The sequence below is a fragment of the Balaenoptera ricei genome, chromosome 16 (assembly GCF_028023285.1).
Source record: "Balaenoptera ricei isolate mBalRic1 chromosome 16, mBalRic1.hap2, whole genome shotgun sequence".
Taxonomy (NCBI): Eukaryota; Metazoa; Chordata; class Mammalia; order Artiodactyla; family Balaenopteridae; genus Balaenoptera; species Balaenoptera ricei.
The window spans coordinates 62,340,822-62,363,254 of NC_082654.1; the positions used below are offsets into that span (position 1 = coordinate 62,340,822).

General features: G+C 53.7%; 1 protein-coding gene across 3 annotated transcripts; it reads left to right on the forward strand.

Moving 5' to 3' along the window:
• The first annotated feature begins 1,530 nt into the window (after window positions 1-1,530).
• Window positions 1,531-19,431, forward strand: DNAJB12 (DnaJ heat shock protein family (Hsp40) member B12). 3 transcript variants are annotated; one of them, XM_059899236.1, is made up of 9 exons: window positions 1,531-1,763; window positions 9,426-9,606; window positions 10,819-10,964; window positions 12,969-13,154; window positions 13,274-13,353; window positions 15,290-15,399; window positions 16,874-17,046; window positions 17,640-17,790; window positions 18,914-19,431. In XM_059899236.1, the coding sequence occupies exons 1-8, from the start codon at window positions 1,631-1,633 to the stop codon at window positions 17,759-17,761; spliced, it is 1,131 nt and encodes a 376-aa protein (XP_059755219.1). In that variant the 5' UTR covers window positions 1,531-1,630; the 3' UTR covers window positions 17,762-17,790; window positions 18,914-19,431. The 3 variants fall into 3 exon arrangements, with proteins under 3 accessions (XP_059755219.1, XP_059755218.1, XP_059755217.1); XM_059899235.1 differs by having other exon boundaries at window positions 17,640-17,737; XM_059899234.1 differs by having other exon boundaries at window positions 1,548-1,763; window positions 17,640-17,784.
• The last annotated feature ends 3,002 nt before the right edge of the window (window positions 19,432-22,433 follow it).

The window sequence follows — 22,433 nt, forward strand, 5'->3', positions numbered from 1 at the left end:
TGCTCCTGTTCCACACCTCTAAATATGAAACTGGCAAAGGGCTCGGTAACCAGACCTCTCCTCTTCCCTACCTACACTCGCTTCCTTGGGGCATTTAGTCCCACGGCTTTAAATACTATTTATATTTCTTTGTCCACCTAGCCTCGAAGCTTTAAATGTCATTTATATATAGTGATAATTTTCAAAATTATATTTCCAGGCCCATCCTCTTCCTTACACCCTACTTATATACAAATTCCTACTCTACGTCTCCACTTGACTCCAAAAGGCATCACGAACTTAACACACCCTAAATCAGACATTTAATATTCCTCCTACCAAACTGCTCCTCTCACAATCTTCCCCCAGTTTCGGTAAATGGAAACTGTTCTTCCACTTACTCAGGGCAAAATCTTGGAATCATCCTTGACTCCTTTCTTTCTCTCACATCCCACATCCAATCCATCAGCAAAATCATTTTGTCTTCAAAATATATCCAGAATTTGACTACTTCTCACCACCTCCACCTTTATCCAAATTACTATTAATTCTCAACCGGATTATAGTAGTAGCCCCCAAACTCTCACCTGTAGTAAGACTCTTACCAAATCTCGCTGGGAAGGCCACATAATATAAGGACTGAAAAATGACTGATGGGGACTTCCCTGGTGGTCCAGTGGTTAAGACTCCTCACTCCCAATGCAGAGGGTTTGATCCCTGGTCAGGGAACTAGATCCCGCATGCTGCAACTAAAGATCCAGCGCAGCCAAAAATAAGGTTTTTTTTAAAAAAAAAGAGAGAAATGACTGATGGATTTGCCAATGTGGGTCACTGGTAACGTTGGTAAGACTGCTTTCACTGGATTGATCGGTAGGCATAAAAGCCTGACAGAACTGGATTCCACTCTACAGTGGAATCCTACATGCTCCTTGTTGATCTGTAATAACTCACCAAGAAAATTTCCCTTTCAGAGCCCTTGTATTTGCTCTTCCTTCTGCCTGGACCACCTTTCTTCCAGGTAGTCACATCTGGAATACCTGCTTTCTCTCTCTCTCCTGAATTCAGATTTCTATTAAAATGACAGCTCCTGAGAGAAGATTTCTCCTATCAGGCTGTTTAAAATAGCACCATCCACTCTCAGTCCCTTTATTTCTTTATCTTTTCTTTTTCTCTTCATAGCATTTATCACTATTTGAATATATTTCTTTATTGGACGTCTCCCCACCCCACTACACACACTAGAATGTAAGCTCCGTGAGGGCAGGGGCTTTGTTTTGTTCATCTACTGCATACCTAGCCGGGCAAATAGTGGGTACTCAATAAATATCTGTTGAATGAATAAATAAGAGACATTCGTCTCAAACGCATAGAGTTACTACCAAGAACGTGCAAGCATACAAAACTTTAAGACCTCCGAATATGCCCCCTTGGACTCCAGGAATGTGGGCTTGCACCCTTAACGCCTCTCTTTGACGTCCCCCTCTTAGAAGACATACGGTAGCGCCTCCGCCTTCGCTCAAATCTCGGAAAAGGAGGGGCGGAGGGTTTATGTCATCACCCTGCGACCGCCTGCCCCGCGACGCGCCGGGTGCTGGCGCAGCTCTTCGCTCTCCCGGCCTCCCCCTCCCTGGTTCCGCGCTCTGGTTCCGCCATGGAATCCAACAAGGATGAAGCCGAGCGCTGTATTAGCATCGCCCTCAAGGCCATCCAGAGCAACCAGCCCGACCGGGCGCTCCGCTTCCTGGAGAAGGCGCAGCGGCTGTACCCGACGCCGCGAGTTCGCGGTGAGTGTGAGGTGCCGGAGACACGGAGGGGACATTAGAACTGAAGGGGGGAATACGGGAACGGACCGACGGGAGCAGTTGGAGGAGGGGGAGGGGTGGCGAGGCGCGGCTACGCCTGCGCACTGAGACGCGCGGTGGCCGCCGGGAGGTGTAGTCTTTGGCTCCCACGCCTCTCCGGGATGCTGGACACCTGATGACAGGGGCGACAGCGACTTCAGATTTCCAGGTGCTTGCAGAACGCTCTGAGATTTGGAGTTCCCAAGAATGAGAGGCGCTGGCAGACGGGGCGAAAGGAACTTACGTGGAAGAGAAATCGAAACTACTTTTCCCAAGGGGCCTTTCGGTGGCCCAAGGGCAGTTGCCGGCCTGAAAATATTATAGTTCAGGAAAATAAAGATAACTCCTCTGAAGGAGAGAATGAGTTCTATAGAGGGAAAGAGGACTTCCGACCTTCGGACGGCCTGAAAAGGCATCTCCATATCTTCACTCCCTCGCACGTCTCCCGGCGAGGGCCGGGGACCACCCTCCCCAAACTAGAGCCTGCCTTTTTCACATTCCACACACCACCTTGGAGCGTCTGTCCTGAGACCGGGCTCTTCACTCCCTCCTGGAGACTCTTCTCCCGCTTGCGAGATTCAGAGCGATGGCCTTATCCTCCCCCACCCACCCTCGCCCCCAGGAGTCCATCAATGGCCGGCCATATGGACGGCTGGACAGCCACAGGCTGCTAAGCGGCCCTGGTCTGTTTCCAAACCAAAGAGGGAATGGTGAGGTTGTCTATACTACTGATCACCTCTCTCTACCCAGGAACCCTTTTTTTCTTTAACCTAAGTCTTCTTTGGAGTTTTTCTTCATACACGCTGGAGGGGAGAAAGAGGTTGTCCATTAAAGATACAGATTTTGCGCCTGCAGTTACCACTTAGTAAAGTGGCCTATAGCAGGTACTCAGAAGACCTGGGTTCTCATCCTAACTGCTACCATGTGATCTTTCTGAGCTTGGGTTTCCTCAACTGGAAAATTAGAGGGTTGGCGCAGATAATGTGAATAACAATCATACCCATAGGGCTTTTCAGTTTAGAGAGCTCTTTCAGTGCATTTTCTCTCTTGAGCCTGCCCTGTCAGGGAGGCAGAGCAAAGATCATCATCTTTGTTCTATAGATGAGGAAATAACCTCAGAGGCCAGGGAATTACCCAGGATTACATAGCTAGAAATTGCAAAGTTCTGTGACTCTCTACATGTTTAGTAAAGGAATGAAATGAAACTGAACAGCAGCAGTCAGCCTTCTAACCCTTCTTGCCTGCGTTATGAAATTGAGAAAGGGTAATAGTGGTGGAAGAGGCAGCCTGGAATGCCTGAATTTTTCTCCCTCCTGATTCTGCGGGTTGATCTTTGGCCTGTTTGCCTTAGAGAGAGTTTCAGTCTGTATTTTCCAGGACTCCTGAGGTAACCTGCTCAAGGAACTTTTCTGTGAAATCACACTCTGTAAAAGGGGAGCCCTCTATATGGCGGGGGGGGGGGGGGGCTTCCAGCTCTCAGCGTTCTGTCTGACTCTGATACTTCAAGGGTTCAGAAACAGGCAGCCAAGAAAGGATGGTAACAACATGGCCTGTGGAGCTCTTCTGTCAGCAAGCCCCCTGGTCCAGTTCAGGTGCTTGGATGGGTGTCCTTCCTGGGGCACAAGTACTGGAATTTGCTCAGGCAGAAGAGTGACCTGCTGCATATTTGTCATATTCATGTTATTCTGAAAAGAGTATATGGCTCGTGATTCTCTGTGAACTTCACCTTGTGCCATCTGCAGCCCTGCACTGAGCTGACAAGGATGTGGGGGTAATTTGGGCTTGAGATGGGGAAACCTTGGTTAAAAAATATTAGGTAGTTGTCTACACTTGATGTTTAAAGTTTGAACTCATTCCAGATACGTATTTAATGCAAAGACTTCTTTCTTTTGTTTCATTTGTAAAGTCTCTGCTTGTTGCTAAGTGGTAATAAGATTGGTAAGACATGATTGTTCACCTTAAGGAGCTTCCGATCTAGTGAAGGAGACAGAGTTACAGAAAACATAATATTGCAAACCATAAAACAAGAGCTGTGATTAAACAAAAATTAAGCACAGTGTTAGATGCTGAGAACTTAAAGATGGATGTGAAAAATCCAGTCCCTTTCCTCCATGAGTTCAGTCTGCTGAGGTGGAGATGGGGGGCGGGTGCGGCGTGGAGGATAAACTATAAGCAGTATCATGACAGGGACATAAAAATAATTGTAGATCACAGCGAGGGAAGGCTTCAGGGAGTAGAATGGGAGGCCGCATTTGAACTGTACTTTGGAGGAAGGTAGGAGACTTGAGAAGGGCATACGGGGGAAAAAGACATGGAGGCTGGAAATTGTAAGAGGTGTGGGGGAAGGAATTGAGTTTAACAAGATGTGGAGGCTGTGGAGGTAGTAATTTGAGTGTACAGAGGACTATGGTTGGAAAATAGGATGGAGCCAGATGGTGGGAATTCTTTCCTGCCATGCCAGGATATTTTCACTTTATTCTGTAGTTAATGGAAAAAACTACTGAAGTTTTTGATAGCAGGAGGAAGATAAGGGTACTGTTCTTAAAAAGAGAACAGCATGAAGATCCCACATGCCGCAGAGCAACTAAGCCGTGCACCACGACCACTGAGCCTGCGCTCTAGAGCCTGCGAGCCACAACTCCTGAGCCTGCGTGCCACAACTACTGAAGCCCGTGTGCCTAGAGCCCGTGCTCCGCAACAAGAGAAGCCACGACAATGAGACGCCCGCGTACTGCAACAAAGAGTAGCCCCCGCTCACCGCAACTAGAAAAGCCCACACACAGCAACAAAGACCCAACACAGCCAAAAATAAAAAACAAACAAATAAATAAATTTATTTTTTAAAAAAATAGAGAACAGCATAAAGAGTTAATCAGTGGGAAGAGAGACTCAAGGCAGAAACCTGTTGGGAGACACTTGCCTTGAGTGGGTTAGGAGTTATGAGGGCCTGAGATAAGGCAGCACGGATCAGGATAAAGTCACTGGAGGAAAGGTACCGAGCCTTCTGTGAGAGAAGGATGCTGAGGAGAAATGGGGACTCAGAATTCAAGCCTGTGTGACCAGGAAGAAACCAAGGCTGAAGAGCATGGGTGGGAAGAGGTGGGCAGAGTGCAAGGTGCCTGTGGGATGTTCCAAAGAAGCTGTCAGCTTGGAGCTCAGGAGAGAGCTCCCGATTCCTGCTGAAAGTCTGCTGTCATCAGTTGGTTGGAACCCACTGGAGTTGTGCCTGGCTGAGGTCACTGTGGGAAAGTGTGAAACGTGTAGCAGAGGCTGCTGCAGGCACGACCATCGCCACATCTGCCCTTAGGCAATAGGCAGAGACAGAGGAAGCAGGAGAGTGAGCTAGAGCAACAGCAGGAAGAGGCAGTCCCAGGAGAGGGCAGTGGCCAGGTAGCCATGGAGCCATGTGTCAGGGAGGCTGTGAGCAGCACTGTCAGTTGCTGCAGAGGCCGCGTGGGAAAAGGGCAGGTCGAGAAATGAAAGGGAAAGGCGCGAGAGCATGGGTGGAAGCTTGGCCTTGGAGAAGTGGAAGGACAGACGGAGGGCTGGGGTGAGAGGAGGCTCAGAGGAACCTCGAAGGGCCAAGGGACCTCACAGTGAAAGGATGTGAGGGGACTTGAAACTCTGCCGCAGGAGGTGGGATGGGGAGGCACCGAGGGCTGGACAGATGTAGCGGGGCCCTGAGCTGGGAAGTCACAGGGCAGGGGGCCAGTCTGTCCCTTTCTGAGAGTTTCTGTCCAGCTTCTGCAGCCTGGTAGCCCTTGGCTTCACTGCAGGCTTAGCGACAATGATGGAAGGCACAGTGTTTTCCAGGGAGCTGATGAGAACATCTGCAGGCCTCAGTTTCCCCAGCGTACAAAGTGAGGGTTAGCCATGGAGGACAGCTCGGCTGCCTCAGATTCTGTGGAAGCACCTGGCACAGAGACTGACACAGTTCAGAATGAGTAGCTGGTAATATTGTGATCTGGGCTGATGAACTGGCCAGCCACGGGAACAGGCTGGTCAGGGAGGTGAGGGAACCCAAGGTGGGGTGCTGGGGAACTCAGGGCTTCGGAAGATAAAGTCTCAGCACTCAGCAGGCTTTGGACCTAGTTGTAACCGTGAGATGTCAGGCCGTCCCAGACTCCAGGTCCATGCCAAAGGCTGCTCAAGATTCTATGCAATGGCTGGCTCTGGGGTCCAGGCTAAGTCAGGAAGGCCAGCGCACGGGAGAAGGGAGGATTGGTAGCTGAGAGAGTTTGGCATTCAGGGTCCAGGAATGAGGGATGTACCAGGGCTGGCAAGGTCCAGGATGGGGCTGTCTATTGAAGGACTGAGCGCACCCCCCATTGTGTGATCAGTCCTTCCATTTACCTTATTTCATGGAATCTTACTTACCCCCTGAACAACTCTGTGAGGGCAGGGACTGTGTCTTCACTGAGGAGTTAGATAACTTGACAAGGCCACATGGCTAATTAGCAAAGGCCCCAGACTGTCCAGCCCCACTCCCAGGCTCCTTCCCTAATCCAGCGTACCTCTCCTCACTTAGCTTGGGCACTGCAGGTACATAGAGACACCTGGAGATGAAGTTACAGTAACAGATGACACAGTGTTTGCTGGGCACTGTGCTCAGTCCTTTGTAAGCATTCACTCATTTACTGATTTACTCCTTCAAGTTTCTTGAGGGAGATACAATTTTACATGGAGAAGCTAAGTTAACTTGTCCAAGGTGACTCTGCTAGCAAGTGGCAGGCCAGGTTTGAAGCTGGGCAGTCTGACTCTCCAGTCTGGGTTTGAGGAGGGGCCTCCCCTAGTAGCTTTGGCCGTAGAAATGCTCTCACATCTACCTGAGCTGCTACTGCCCCCACCCCAGCTTTGGTCTCTTCCACCAATTTCCCTTCTTTTTAAGTGTCTGCCAGCTTTACTGGGAAGGGGCAGAGTCAGGATTTGAACCCAATCATGTCTGTCTAACTCCATCGCCACATTAAACTATTCTATCTCCTACTCTTTTGTTACTTTGCCTATCAGCCACTGTGCCATGAGGGATGTAACAGTGAGACAGGATGAGGCGGCCACATTCGGGGCCTAGCAGAGGGGATGTCCAGGCCACAAGAGAGACTTAATTGTCAACACCAGAAATCTTGAATTGCCACCTCAAACAGGAACGTTCTGTGTGACCCAGAGCACATCCATTCCCCTTTGGGCTCTCTTTTTGCAGTGTAGGGAAATTAGAGGGGCTGATTCCATGTAACTGCCTAAAAAGCTTCCAGAATCTTCCCTGAAAGGTACTGGAGAGAGTCCATCCCATCTCCTGGCTGATGCTCCTGTGCATCTACAGCAACTGAATGGCTGGTCATGTTGTCCTTAGGGCATCAGCCTGGACCACTGGGGCTTCCAGAGAAATTGAAATAAACAGCTTCTTTAAAAGCCCTAGGAAACCAGCAAACTAGCTCCTGCCTCAGTGCCATCTTGATCAGCGTCGCTTTACCTGTTGGTTTCTTCCTTTGCCATTTCCTTGGTGCCTGGCATAGACCTGGGGCCTGGTACGGCCTGATGTCTCACGGTTACAACTGGGTCCAAAGCCTGCTGGGTGCTGAGACTTTGCCTTCCTAAGACTTGCAGCTCCCCAGCGCCCACACCTTGGGTCCCCTCACCTCCCTGGCGAGCCAGTTCATCAGCCCAGGTCACAGTATTAGCAGCCCCTCATTTCGAACTTTTACTCTGTGTCAGTCTTTGTGCCAGGTGCTTATACACATCTCATTTCATCCTTATCTACTGTGAGGAAAGCGAGATTCCGAGCAATTTCATAGATCAGCCAGGGTCAGAGTGTTAGGAAGTGGCTGACCTGAGATTTGAAACCTGGGTCTTTGTGAATGAACTTCTCTCTTGGAACAGCTGTGCTGGAAGGGGCTCCCCCTGCCAGGCTCCTGTGGTCTGGGATAGCAACGTAGTCAAGAGCGTGGTTTCAGGAGCTGGACATCCTGGAATTTAAGTGCTGCTACTCATCTCGTATAGCCACAGGCAAGGTGATCAAACGCAGCTCCTTCCTTACAACAGGGATGGCAGTAATAAAACCCCCCTCTAAAGTCACTATCAAGGTTAAATGGGCGAATACATGTAGAGCACCGTGTCGAGGCCTGCTGACTCATAGTGAGCACTCATCACTCTCTCCTCTGAGCGCCTTCTCAGGCTTTGCTACAGGAGCCTCTCCACCCCATCATGCAGGGCGGGCTCACCTGTCAGCCTCTGTGTTTGGATTTCCCAGCTGCTGACTCAGTGAGAACACGTGAATTTACTGCAATTCACGGGCAGCGGTGGCTCGGGACACAGTGGTCCACTTGAGCCCCAGTGCTCTGCTCTCAGCGAGCCCTGCTCCAGGCTTTGGGTGAGACCCACACGCGTCGCAGTAGAGAGTGTCTGACACCCAGCACGGTGCCTGGAGCCCCGCAAGCACCTGGCACATTTGAAGGAAGCTGATGACCATCCAGGCTGTGCTGCCATCCTTGCTCTGCACAGAGGTGTCCTGGGTCCCTGCAGTGGTCCAGATGCCTGGTTTCCCAGGGTGCTGTACCCCAGGCGTGACTAGGGGGCTCACAGCTGGTTATGTGCCTGTAATAAATGTGCACAGGGGACTCCTGCCAGAGATATGGGCCTTTCCTCATTGAGTCGGCAGGCACCAAGGACTTGGGTTTGAGTAACTGTGACCCTCTCTGAGGGTGACAGCTAAGGCCCTGTATAGACTATGAACATTGAAGTAGGACATTTGATGTGGCCAGCCATTTGGAAAAGGTAAACAATAGCAAGCAGTGAGCACAGCCGATGTTAGTCCTGAGTCTCACACCACCCCTGGCCCTCTGGGGCAGAATCAGTGCCTCCCCATTCCTCTCCATGGCTAAGGGAGAGGAAGCCTTCTCCAGGAAGCCTTCTGACCAATCCCAGCTGACTCAGATGGTCCTGCTAAGTGGAATCCCCATTACAGAGTACTTTGCCCATCTTCTCACTCAACGGAGGGTGGCTATTAAACACATTACTTTGGGATTTTATTTATTTATTTATTTATTTATTTTTGGCTGTGTTGAGTCTTCATTGCTGCACGCGGGCTTTCTCTAGTTTCGGCGAGCGGGGGCTACTCTTCGTTGCCATGTGACGGCTTCTCCTTGCGGTGGCTTCTCTTGTTGCAGAGCACAGGCTCTAGGCGCGGGCCTCAGTAGTTGTGGCGTGCAGGCTCAGTAGTTGTGGCTCACGGGCTTAGTTGCTCCGCAGCATGTGGGATCTTCCCGGACCACGGATCGAACCCGTGTCCCCTGCATTGGCAGGTGGATTCTTAACCACTGCACCACCAGGGAAGTCCACTTTGGGATTTTAAAAACCTAAAGCGTTAATGGTTTATTTTTGTGCTGAGTTTAAAAATGATCTATACCCTAAGAACTGTGGATCCTAAGAGAGCAGGCAACTATCCCGTTAGCCCTCCACAGGCCCAAGTCAGGGAAGGAGCGAGCTTCGTTGGGAAAAAGACTGGGTGGGATGTGGGGGTCCCGGGATCTCCCAGGGCCAGGCAGTCCCTCAGCCGTTGCACATGGCCTTGCTGGAGGAGGAGCCCTGAATAGCTTCCTTGCTTTTGCACAGCCCTGATCAAGTCCCTCAACCAGAAACCACAGTCGGCCGGCGACCAACCGCAACCCGCCGAGGCAACCCAGGCGACTCATAGGAAAGCAGGTGGGGCCAGCGCCCCCTCGGCCAACGGTGAAGCCGGAGGAGGAGAGAGCACCAAAGGCTACACTGCCGAACAAGTAGCGGCCGTGAAAAGGTAGAGGGCTGGGCAGGTGGGCAGGGGCCAGAGCCTGGTGTGTTGGGACATTTTCAACTCTAGAGAAGGCTTCCTGCAGCCTGTCATACACCTCACCTGGGAGGGTCTTAAGGCTGGAGGAGGTTCAAGAAGCCGAGCTCACCAGGCCCTCTCCTTGTTTCCCACGAGGCTCTGGAGTGCCGGCCTCAGGGCTCTACTGTTCCTCCCACCAAGACAGCCCACAGCAGAGGCTGGAAAAGCTGATGCTGCTGGCTTCCTCTGCCACTGGCCAGCAGGTCCTGGGCCTCTTTACACAGCCCTGTTTGTCAGAGATGAGGCCTGGTCTCCCCTCCAGATACTCCCCCAACCCACACTCCTGCCCCCAGCAAAGGCCCTTTCGGATCAGAGCCTGTGTGGGGTAGAGTGGAGACGGGAGACGGTTATCCCTCCAAGGCTTGGGCCGACCCTGCACAGAGCAGCTCGCTACCAGGCTGAGCCGGTCCAGCCAAGGCTTCTCAGCAGTAGCTACTCCTGCTCCCGTTTCTCCTGAGGCCTCCCTACCAGCCGGCCTCGGGAATCCCTCTGCAGTCATTCCCACATGGGCCTGGGTGCTAGTGAAGACATTGGCAAGCTTCAGGCCTGGGGTTCAGCCTCTGTGTGACCCAGCGTGACTATAGTTTGCCATAAAAGCATTTGCCAAATTTAAGTCTTTCTGACCAGACAGGATTTTGACCAGACAAGCCCATGGGTTATAAGCAATAGAAACTGATTGTGGGCCAAGAGTCAGGGGTTCTCCAGGGACCCCAGGAATAAGAATCAGTGGAAGAGAAACAGCGTCTCTTCAGGGCCCTGTGATGGGGTGAACAGACACCTGCCGTGTCTGGCCTCTCTGTTACCCCCTCAGACTCGGATAGCCAGGAGAGTAGAGCTGGCAGAGCCTGGAACACACCTGCCCTTGGGCAGAGGCCCCTGATTGACGGACACCGACAGTCCTTCTGTGGTTGCCTGCAGTGAGGGTGCTGTTAGCTCAGGGAAATGGTTCCTGGCCTGGCAGAAACAGCGACTGCCCCCTCTTGAATCCTGAGTGTATTCTTGCTGTCTCTACTGGGCCTGTCCTGCTGGTCCCCAAGCCTGCTCAGAGCTGTGCACCCACACTGCTCTTTCCTCGCCCGCCACACCTCCCCACCTGGGCCCACGTAGAGGTCCCCCACCAATCTCCTCTCCCTTCTCTAGGGTCAAGCAATGTAAAGATTACTACGAGATCCTGGGGGTGAGCAGAGGGGCCTCAGATGAGGACCTGAAGAAGGCCTACCGCAGACTGGCCCTCAAGTTCCACCCTGACAAGAACCGCGCGCCTGGCGCCACTGAAGCTTTCAAAGGTGAGCCGGCCCTGGTTCCCTAGTGTTTGGCTGTTTTGATCGCCTGTCCTTGGGAGGGAGGGAGGGAAGGAGGGAGGGAGGGAAAAGGGGCTTTTCCAGGAAATGGCCTTGGGAAGTGGCTCAAGTCCTCCCAGCTCAGGAGCTGCTTCCTGGGAAGAAGGTCCTAGTAGCCACCTCCAGCCACATGGTCTGTCAGAGCACAGATGGCGCCACTCCTCTCTCTCCTTGCCCCTCACTCCCCGGGGGTTACAGGAGGGGAGCTGAGGCAAGAGAGGACCGGTGGCTTCTCCAAGGTCACATGGTGGTTGAGGGGCAGAAGCAGGCCTCCTGACTCACCCATGTTCACTTCCTCATCCTGGGATCTTGGTAATAGTTTCCCTGTGCTGAGAAACTGGGTGGCCCTGAGTCAGAGTTTGGTGGCCTCCTCAGCACCAGCAGCCGTGGCCAACCCACCCTGGCCTCTTTATACACACCCCCTGTCCCTCTCACACCACACGCAGCCTAGGGCCTGCCCTGGGGGGATGTGAAAGTCTCTCTGGCCTCAGGGTCTGTTGGTTCTGGGGTGGGTGCTTCAGTTCTGGCTGAAATGATAAGCTGCCCTTTAATCATTTATATTTTCACTGAACAAATCAGGCACACTTGCCGGTTCTGTGCCAGCACTGAGTTGCTGGGCGCTGCAGTTCCACAGACATCTCTTCTCTCACACCCACCTTGTCCTCAGTGGAACCTTCAGGATCTTAGGCTCACTCCCTCTGGGGGATGGCATGGTGACTAGCCCTGTCTGGCCCAAGCAGGGTGCTGTGCAGTACGGGGGCTGGGACCACAGCCAGTGGGGAGTCTGCGGCAGAGCAGACCCCAAGACCCAGTGTGCTGTCTCACAGCACTGCCCCAGGTGCTCCATTCCAGGCTGCTTGGGGTTGGTCCCCAGTGAGGCAGTCTGCAGGCGTCTTCCCTCTGCTGGTCCGCCAGCCCCAGGGGAAGAAGGAGAATGGGACTGGGGAGGCAGGGTAGCTGTGGTTCATGTTTCTCCAGCCCTGACCTCTGCCTGCAGCCCTGCCCCGACAGGCACTGAGAGACCACACCTGGCCTCGGGGCCCTGTCACAATGGGAGCAGGAGGAGCATTCTCCTTATTCTCAGGGGTTGCAGGTTGTGAAGAGATGCAGCTTTGACCTACTCCTTTGAGAGAGTGGGCCGCTGGAGAAGGAGCAAGAGACGAAGGAGGGCTCGGAGCTGGGGCCTTCGGGGCACAGGCCTCCCACCTGGGGAGCTCTAATGGGGAGGCCCCAGGGCTGCGCCAAGGAAGAGCGGCTGGGACCTGGACCCCAGGGAAGACAGGGCTCGCCATGCCACACCACCAGCAGTGGTGAGCCGGGGGACGTGGCCCCTCCTGGGAGTTCCTGCTGCTCTCCGGTTTACAACAGCACATCACATGTTTGTTCAGCCCTCATGTCGTGCTATGACTTCAAGATTACATACCCTCCAGAAAGGGATGCCCCATCCCACTGGACACCTCAAGAGAGAGCGATGAGGTAGGGGCATTTTGGTGGTTTTCATAAAGTCAGAGAGCAGACTTGAAGCAAGACACACCTGGGTTTGATTCCTGGTTCTGCAGCAGCAGACGTGTGTGAGCTGACACTTCAGCTCTCTGAGCCTCAGTTTTCTCATTGGTAAAATGGCGATGGGTTGTTAGGAGTAAGAAAGATAATGCCCATAAAGGGCCTGGCGCGTAGAAAAAATCGGACCGTCGTCGCGAGGTGGAGAGTAAGGAGCCTGAGCATTAATCCTCCACCCAGCCCAGGCTGCCCGCATTCACTTAGAGGTACTCCTGCATGTCCCCCACCCGCCCCCTCTTGCTCAACAGCCAGACTTCCCGCTGGCCCCTAGGACTCCTGCTTCCTAGAGCACCACTTGAGTACCTGAAGGAAGTGAGCGCTTGACCGCCATTGGCGCCTCCAGCTGCACCCCCAGCATCCTCGGGCCTGACCGTTCTACCTTCCTTCTAGCCATTGGCACAGCATACGCAGTACTTAGCAACCCAGAGAAAAGGAAGCAGTATGACCAGTTCGGCGATGACAAGAACCAGGCAGCCCGGCACGGCCATGGGCACGGGGACTTCCACCGCGGCTTTGAAGCCGACATCTCCCCTGAAGACCTCTTCAACATGTTCTTTGGAGGTGGCTTCCCGTCTAGTAAGTGCCCCCGCTGTCCCGACAGCCAGGCCTCCCTGGTGGTGATGGTGGGAGACTGGATGCCAGCCTCTCCCGTTCCCAGCAGCCCCACTCCTGACTCAGTCCCTCTGACCCCCCAGGTAACGTCCATGTCTATAGCAACGGCCGCATGCGCTACACGTACCATCAAAGGCAGGACCGCAGGGAGAACCAGGGTGATGTGAGTGAGGAGAGCGCTGGGGAAGGGACGGGGAGGGTGCCCGGTGCCACCCGAGGGGATGGGGCCTGGGCTGGGGAGTGATACCCCTCGCTGACATTCTGCGGCAGCAGTGCCCCCAGAACTTCAGCCGGGAAGCCATCTTGGTCCCCCCGTGCCATCCCGCTGAGGGACACCAGAGGGAGCCATACTGCCCAGCACCCACAGCCAGAGTAGGGGTTTCATGGCCTCTGCTGGGGAATGTAATGCAGAAATTTCTCTACCTGCAGGCAGGTTCCAGTGTGAATGGCCTTTGTGAGGTCCATTTGTTCTTTTGGGTTTTTTTCCTTTTTTTAAGATTTAATTTTATTTATTTTTGGCTGCATTGGGTCTTTGTTGCTGTGCGCGGGCTTTTTCTAGTTGCGGCGAGCGGGGGCTACTCTTAGTTGCGGTGCGCGGGCTTCTCATTGCGGTGGCTTCTCTTGTTGCGGAGCACGGGCTCTAGGTGCGCAGGCTTCAGTAGTTGTGGCTCGCGGGCTCTAGAGCGCAGGCTCAGTAGTTGTGGCGCACGGGCTTAGCTGCTCCGCGGCATGCGGGATCTTCCTGGACCAGGGCGTGAACCCGTGTTCCCTGCATTGGCAGGCGGATTGTTAACCACTGCACCACTGGGGAAGTCCCGGTCAATTTGGTAAATCCAAAGTGACATTTTCCAAGCAACGGAAAGTTAAACTTAACGATAGAATTGTAAAGGATGACAACATAGGGCTGGCTCTTCTTGCTTCTTTTCAGCACTCTTTAAAAATGTATACAGGGACTTCCCTGGTGGCGCAGTGGTTAAGAATCCGCCTGCCAGTGCAGGGGACACGGCTTCGATCTCTGGTCCAGGAAGATCCCACATGCCGTGGAGCAACTAAGCCCGTGCACCACAATTACTGAGCCTGTGCTCTAGAGCCCGTGAGCCACACCTACTGAAGCCCACGTGCCTAGAGCCCATGCTCTGCAACAAGACAAGCCACCGCAATGAGAAGCCTACGCAGCGCAACAAAGAGTAACCCCTGCTCGCCACAACTAGAAAAAGCCCGTGCCCAGCAACGAAGACCCAACGCAGCCAATAAATAAATGAATGAATGAATGAATAAATAAATAAATAAATAACAGCAAAGAGCAGCCCCTGCTCACCACAACTAGAAAAAGCCCGTGCCCAGCAACGAAGACCCAACGCAGCCAGTAAATAAATAAATAAATAAAATTTATTAGAAAAAAAGTATATAAAAGCTGTAACAAGACAGTGCATCAAACATTTTGAATGCCACAGATTATAAGACCAGCTGGCTGACTAAAATTAAAGCAGTTAGCTAAGATTAAAATACTGCGGACAGTTGCAGAATATTTAAAATTACGCCAGGCAGAGGGGTTCTCTTTTGCTCTGATAATGTGGCCTTCTGTTTTTATCCATGTTTTAAACTTTTATTTTGTGTGTATTTAACATACAGAAGAGTTTTTTAAATCACAGATTATCACACAGTGAACAAATTTTTTTATTTATAATTTCTTAACTGGCAGCTTTTAAATTGTTAATATAGTCATATGGTTCAGAATTCAGAAGGGTGTATATAGGGAAGGTCTCTCTCCAGCCCTGCCTCCCAAGTGTCTGGAGGCAGACGCTTTTGCTCACTTTTTTTTTGGTATTCTCTCACAAGTGAATACGTATACCCACCTCCTACCCCAGCGTGTAACCCCAGTTGCTGCTTTGTTTTTATCTGGGGAAACTGGCAGGTAGAGGAGTTTCTGTATTTTGGGGACCCGTGGGAGGGAAGGGGAGGGAGCGGCGTCATGGCCTATCTGCATGGCAGCTGGCTGCCATCCGGACTCCATTGTGCTGGGGGAGCTGGTGGCGTTTGCCGCCAGCGTCGCCCCCCGCCCGGGTCCGGCTTGGGTGACCGTTGGCTCTTCCCTGCAGGGTGGGCTGGGGGTGTTTGTCCAGCTGATGCCCATCCTCATCCTGATCCTCGTGTCAGCTCTCAGCCAGCTCATGGTTTCCAGTCCACCCTACAGTCTCAGCCTGAGACCGTGAGTACCTGCAGCTGGGGTGAGGCCGGGATGCTGGGTAGATGGGGGCCTTTGAGTCTCAGCCCCCATCAGGGGCCTTCCTTCCCGTCCTCATCCAGCGGGTTCTTGATCAAAATGCAGAAAGCTGCTTAGAATCCAGACTTTCCCTGTGAAGCTGAGGTTCTTGATCTTTTAAGGATCATAGTCCCCTAAGAAAATGCAATGAAACCTGCAGATCTTTCCCCTAGAACACTGCACATACACCTGGTTTGCATATGATTTCACAGGCTGCATGACACTCTCCCCATCTTACCTGCTGGCCTTGAAATAAGAACCTCTTCTCTTCCATTCTGGTTGAGGGCCCTGGGGCCATGGGAAGAACAGGGGCTCTAGAGTCAGAGCAAGGGTGGCTTTGAATCCCAGCTCCTCTACTAACTAAGCAGCTATGTGACCCTGGAGTAGTTACATAACTTCTCTGAGCCCTGGTTTCCTCATTTATAAAATGGGAATAATAATAACATCTACCTCCTTATGAAAAATGAGTAATACACGTAGAATGCCAGGCTCATTAGAAATGCTTGACAACATTTGTTGAATGGCTATATGGTCTCAACCACCGATAGTGAACTTGGGCAAGTTATTTGCCCCTTTAAAGCGTCAGCTCCCCTCATTTATTTCCAGCACCTGGCCCAGGATCGGGTGCTCAGCTCCTTTTGCTGGAAGCCCTCTGCTCCCATCTAGTGGCCCGGCTCTGCCTGGGAGCCTGGCAGGATCCCTCTCAGCCAGCAGGGAGCAGAGTCGGTCCACTGGACCCACACCAGCCGGCACAGGCGCTCTGTGGCCTGATGCCAGCCTTTTTCTCTGCAGCCCGAGAGCTGAGAGGCAAGAATGGGCAGACAGGGGCTGTCCTCACCAGAGCACTAACTCCTGTCTGCATGTTGAGGCTCTTCCCTGAGCCTGCAGAGCCTGCAGTTGGAGCTGGAAGATAGAATCCAAGAGCTGGAAGGATGCAACTCCTTGGAATCCTTCCTGTCATTTTGTTCCTAAGACTCTTCACTCTATACTGGGAGCTCCTGGATACACAGGCAGGCCCTTAGCAACGATTGGCTTAGGGGATGAATGAGGGAATGGAGGCACAGGGAGCTCAGGTCACACAGCTCGGTAGAGGTGGAGCCTGTGCTCGCTCCGGGTTCCCTCCTCCCCTGACCAGGCCCTCCCAGAGAGGGGCTTCTCCGCAGAAGCGCCGGCAGCAGTGTGGTAAGCAGGGGGCCTGAGGAGGGCCTTGCCGTAGTCTGTGCCACTCATTCGGGAGGGACCCCCTGCCTTTTCTCCGCACCCTCATTTGGGTAGCGTGGAGTTCCTGCTCTAGTTTGGGAAGGAAGCAGCTGCTCCTGTGGCCTGTGTGACACCTCCTGTTGGGAGCCCCGGTCATCCCTAGAGCTGCCCTGGGCCTGGGGACCCAAGCCCACTTTGTGCCTGGTCTGTTTCTGGCCAGGTCGGTGGGCCACGTCCACAGGCGAGTCACCGACCACCTGAACGTCGTTTACTACGTGGCAGACACGTTCTCTGAGGAGTACACGGGCTCCAGCCTCAAAATGGTTGAACGGAACGTGGAAGACGATTATATTGCCAATCTCCGAAACAACTGTTGGAAGGAGAAGCAGCAAAGTGAGTGTGTATGTGTGTGTGTGTGTGTGTGTGCGCGTGTGTGTGTGTGCGTGTGTGTTTGGGGGCACAAAGCTTGAGAGCAGGGAAGGAAAAAGCCCTGCTCCCCCAGTGATCTGTGGGCCCAGCACCTGGCACTGCCCTGCGCCAGCCATGTCCTAGCCAAGAACCGGCCTCCACCCCTGTGTTTCCCTGGGGCTGGGAGCCAGGAGCCACCTGGAGATGTCCTCCAGCTTCCCGTAAATCACTGCAATCAGCCTGTTGTTTGGCTGCCGCAGGTGAGTATGTAGAGAGAGATCACAACATTTCTCCTCCCCACCCACTGACTGGGCATCTGGATCTATCCATGGGACCCTGGGGCCGTCTCACCAGAATAACAGGTTCTCTCTTTGGCTGGCCTCGCCTATACTCTATAGAAAGGGGCCTCTATTCTGCTCCCAAGGTGGGACCATATTTCCTCCTCCAGGGTCTACCCTAAGGGAAGCCAGCCCTGCCCCAGCTCCTGGGCCTGTAACTACCTTTCCCCTCCCGCACAGGCCAAGCAGGCACTGTAGCAGCCTTAGAGGTTGCCCTAACCCTGCCCCATTGCTTTGCAGAGGAAGGCTTGCTGTACCGGGCCCGCTACTTTGGCGACGCAGATATGTACCACAAAGCACAGAAGATGGGCACCCCGAGCTGTAACCGACTGTCAGAGGTGCAGGCCTCCCTGCATGGATAGTCCTGGGCCAGCCTGCCACCGAGGTCCAAGTATGAGCCAGGGCCTCCTCTGCCCTGCAACTCCTGGCAGCTCTGGTCTTGGTCATGAGGCAGAGGAGGGTGGGAGGAGGGAGGGAGGGAGCCTGTGATCGCGGCACAGTTTCCCTGTCCCCAGCCTGGCCTCCAGCCTGCAGAGTTGGGACAGCTCTGGGGTGTGCTGGGAAACTGAAGTCTTTAGTGCCCTTTAGTGCCCCTCCACAGCACCCTACCCTGCTCGCTGGCTCTGGAGCTGTGGGGTGCCCAAGGCTGCTGCTGAGGGCCACTCATGCCTCCTTGGTCTACTTCAGCCATCCAGTCCCCCATGGCCCTTTCCCAAGTGCAGCAGACTATTATCTGTGCCCTGGGATTTAGGCTGCCGAGTATTACTGAGCCCCTGAAAGCCCCCACACACTCCCCAGCTGACACCAGGATGAACCACGTGGGAACGGGTGGGCCGAGAGCCCTTCCTCTTCCCCTGTCCTTCCAGGCAGGAGGAAATGGAACAAGATGGTTGGGCAGCCAGACAGCGCCCAGGGGAGGGAGCCGACAGGCTGGGAGCAGGAGGGGCCCGTGCCCCCAGACTGGTCCTTGTCTGGTGGGGTCAGAGGCCCTCTCAACACCACTGCACCTGGAAGCCGCAGGCATCCGGCCCACCCAGGCATCTCACCTGTGGTCTGAGGAAGGGAACAGAAGGTCATGAGTTCAGGGTCGAACGAACAGAGAACCCTTAGCACAGAAGGAGTGGGGGAAAAATGGTGCTGGTAGCAGGCTCCCTGCCTCCTTTACCCCTGTGTGTGGATAGCAGGCTCTGTTCCCAGCATTTGCCAGAGGGGACAGCTTGGACCAAGCCCAGAGGAGTGTGGGCAGAGCCGCTAATGGTTCTTTTTTGTGTTGGTCCGCTGCCCACCCCCGCCTCTGCCTGTGTCCCCTCAGCAGGGATCCAGCTACAGACTCTGCTTTGAGGCCGTTTGCTGGTGCCTCTGGGAGAGAGAAACAGACTGCAGGAGGGCGACGGGGCAGGGGCTGAGGTGGGCAGCGCCGGACAGGGCCGAGGAGTTGGCTTGTTAGTGTGGGCTGAGCTGGAGGCTCTGGGGCACGTAACTGCCAAGCTAACTGTTACCACTCTCCTCCCCAGACTATGAAATCCCTGGAGAACTTGTGGTGACATGCACTGAGCCAAGGTGACGAACTGTATATTTAAGGAAAGACAAAAAAAGAAAAAAAAATTAAAATGGAATTGGAGGCCGGACGCTGCACAACTGCCCTCTCTCTCACCCAGTAAATGCAGAAAGCTGTTAGGACAGACAGGAAAACCTGCCATGGGGCTGCTTCCCTTCCTCCCAGGGCTGGCAGAGGCTCAGGCTCCACATCGGCTCTCTCCTAGGATACAGAAACCATGACAACGAAAGTAGAATGTAAAACTTGCAGCAAATGTCTGTAGGAAGGGCTGGGGGAGGGGGCACCCAACTGCCTTTCTTCCCCCCTCCCAGGAGCTACCACCAGTCACCTCAGTGGAGGTAATCAGAGGTGTTGGCCAAGGATAGAGAGGAGGAGGAAAGAGAACTCTCTGTAGAATGTAATTTATAGATGCGTGTATATGTATATATCTATTTATATGTAAATAACATATATAAAGATATATAGATATATAGAGATATAGTCTACTTTTTAAACTATGCAGGGATTTGGTTAAGTTGTTGAGTTGATTTCTTCCCTGTTTTAGAAAAGAAGGCCTGTTTGGGGAAGGCAGCCTGGTCCTTCGAAGGCTAGACATTAGCCATAGCTGACAGCATGAGGAAAGTTGGGCCACAGCTTTTAACGTTCCCCTCAACCCCAGCCTGTTTTTGATGGCAGCAGTAATCATGATAGCATAAATCTGCAGAGAACTTGGAAGGTTGCCAGCGGTATGGTTAAACTGGAGAGGAGCAGGCTGCGGGGGAAGAAAGGACTCCTGGGGCCAGGTGCCAGGTCAGTATTGAGTCATGGTAGAGGCCCCAGATGGCCTGTGGGGATGAGACCACCCACCGCAAGTTTGGCCAGCTCAGGTGGGCGCTTTGTCCTGGTGCCCAGGAGCCCCCTGCCCCCCATGCCACTGAGAGCAGCAGTGTTGGAGAGGGGAACCAGGTTCTGCCTGACCACCTCCCCCCTTAGTCCCTATGTGAGTTTTGCCTTATAGGTGCCCCAGGGCACAGCCCCATTGTTGCTACTGGTTTTTCCTAAGTCTTGTACCAAGGACTCCAGAAGGCTTTTCCTCCCAGAGTCAACCACGTGGGGCCCAGGACGCTGGGGCAGAAGCCGACTCCCGAAGAAAGTCCGTGACTGTGGGCGCCTCTGTCTCTACCCTCCATGGACATGATGCCACCCGGCGTTCTCTTGCACGTTGGATAAAGGATGCACCTGAACCAGAAGGGTTTTCTTATGGTCACCCTCAAATGAGGATTTTTCTCAAAACAGCAGTTGCTGCCAGGGGAAGAGAGGGAGGTTTTATTTATTCCCACAGTTTATACTGGGCCTTTTGGAATTACCGTTTTTCCCAAATTTTCCTCTGGTGGTGGGTGTGTCATTGAGCCTGCCATCCTCCAAAGCCTTACTACCCCAAGCTGCCAGCCAGGAGGGGATCACCACCCTCCCAGAGCTTCTCTTGGCTCTTTTTATAAAAGTCCCCCAACAAATAGGATTCTTGCTGGGAAAGGGAGCTTGGTTAAGGAGAAATGTCAAATACGGTTTTTAAACAAGGTCCTGCCCTGTGATGAAGCGCCCTCCCCCCCCCCCGCCCCCTCCCAAAGAGATGCTCAGAACTGGATGTGGGTGAGAGCACCCTGCCCGTGGTGGCCCTGGTGCTCGGCTCCCACCACCCCAACCCTCTGGTTTCAGTAGATGTCCCTAGACGGGCTGAGCCATGTGCAATAAGAACATAGATCCTAATGGATCCACTGAGAAGCTGTATTTCTTGAAATAGAATTCTGAAATTGTATATCTATAAATATATGTTTATTATGTGATTGGTTGGCCTTGGTGGGTGTGTGTTGAGCAAGGGGGTTGAGCTGCGTGGGGAGCAGGGCACAAGCACCTGTTGCTGCTGACACTGTCCAGCCCATACCACGAGGAGTTTTGGTGGCAAGCCTGAATGCCCCCTCGCCCCAGCTGACAGCCACTTCAGTCACAAGTGTTGTTCCAGGGCTGACTCCATCCCCGCAAAGGGTAAGAGGCTCAATTAGGCCAGGACCCTGGGGTCCCTGACACCAGTCCAGGGTGGGCAGCCCGGGCCACGATCACAGCCCCCACCTCCCCTTGGTCCTGCTCCCTCCCTTCCATCCCTCTGATTCCATCAGGCCTGCTGTGAGCCCAGCAGATTTCCCTCTTCCCAGCTGGGAGGAGCTCCAGCCCACCCTGGCCCAGAGCAAGGGAAAAGTTTCTTTCTGTCTCTGGCTGCACAGCCTTCCCACCCTCCTCCCCCAGAGGGCTGGAGAAGTTCGAAATGTGGCAGCCCGAGTAGGGCTTTACGTGAATGGAGCAGCAGATCTGCCCGGGCCTCCCAGAGACAGGGCCCAGCAGCCCTGACTGGTGGCCCCAGGCCCCTGCTGCTGCCGCTCCAGCCAAAGACAGGCAGGCTGCCCGGTGGTGCCACTGCAGCCCGGGAGCTCATTGGCTGCCCCCGCCCGGGTCACCGCGGCCTGCCCAGCCCAGTCTGCGAGCTGCCACTTGTTGGCTGCAGTTGGCAGGGGCGTTGCCAGCCGCCCCCATTAACCCACCCGAACCCCCTGCCCTCGGCCGTGTGGCTCCATGAGCCAAAAGGGGTGGGACAGACGCCGTCGACTGTTTGCTGCAAAAAAGAGCCTTTGACAAGCGTCCCCACCCACTGTCAGGTGGCAAAACGAGCGCCTAGTCCGTCCAGGCTCCTGGGATCAGCCAGCTTATCTCCTTGTCCCAGGCTGCCCCCAGGTCTCGAGAAGGGAACTGCTCCAAGGGGCAAGGAACACACACCCCAGCCCGACTGTAACCTCATCCCTGCCCCGAGTTCCCTGGGCAGGGTCACCTGGCTGTTGAGGGCAGGCGCACAGGCAGATTCGGGTAAATAGACTGTTGACAACAGTGTCGGCTCTGGAGCAGCTCAGAATCCTTACCAAAGGTCACACCATGTGATTTGAGCAAGTCTGCCCATTTCCCAGAGCAGGAAACTGAGGCCTGAGGTAGGGAAGGTGATGCCCAAGGGTCTCCATGAAGCTGTGCATATCTTTGGGGTCTATGTGGCAGAGCAATCATTCTGAAAACATTTGCTGTCCTCGAGGGGATCAAACCCACTCGTGCCAGGTAGAGTGGCAGGAGTCCTGAGTTCAGAAGGGTGGGAAAGGGGGGAAAGACCACACTAAGGAAATGGACTTAATCTGAGGGGCTGGAGTCGGGGCCGGGCTGCCCTTATGAGCCATGCACTCTCTCTCCCAGCAATGACAAAGGTGTCCACCCTGCTATGCAGGGCGGCTTCCCTGAGCTGGAGTCACACCCCAGAGGCAGCGTGGTGGATCAGTTGGGTGTCAGTGTGGACCCCACAGCCCAGCTGCCTCCTGGGCTGATCCACGTACTGGCTGGGTGGCCTTGGGTGTGTCACTTAAGCTCCCTCTGTCTCAGTGGCCTCATCTTCAAAATGCAGGTAATAA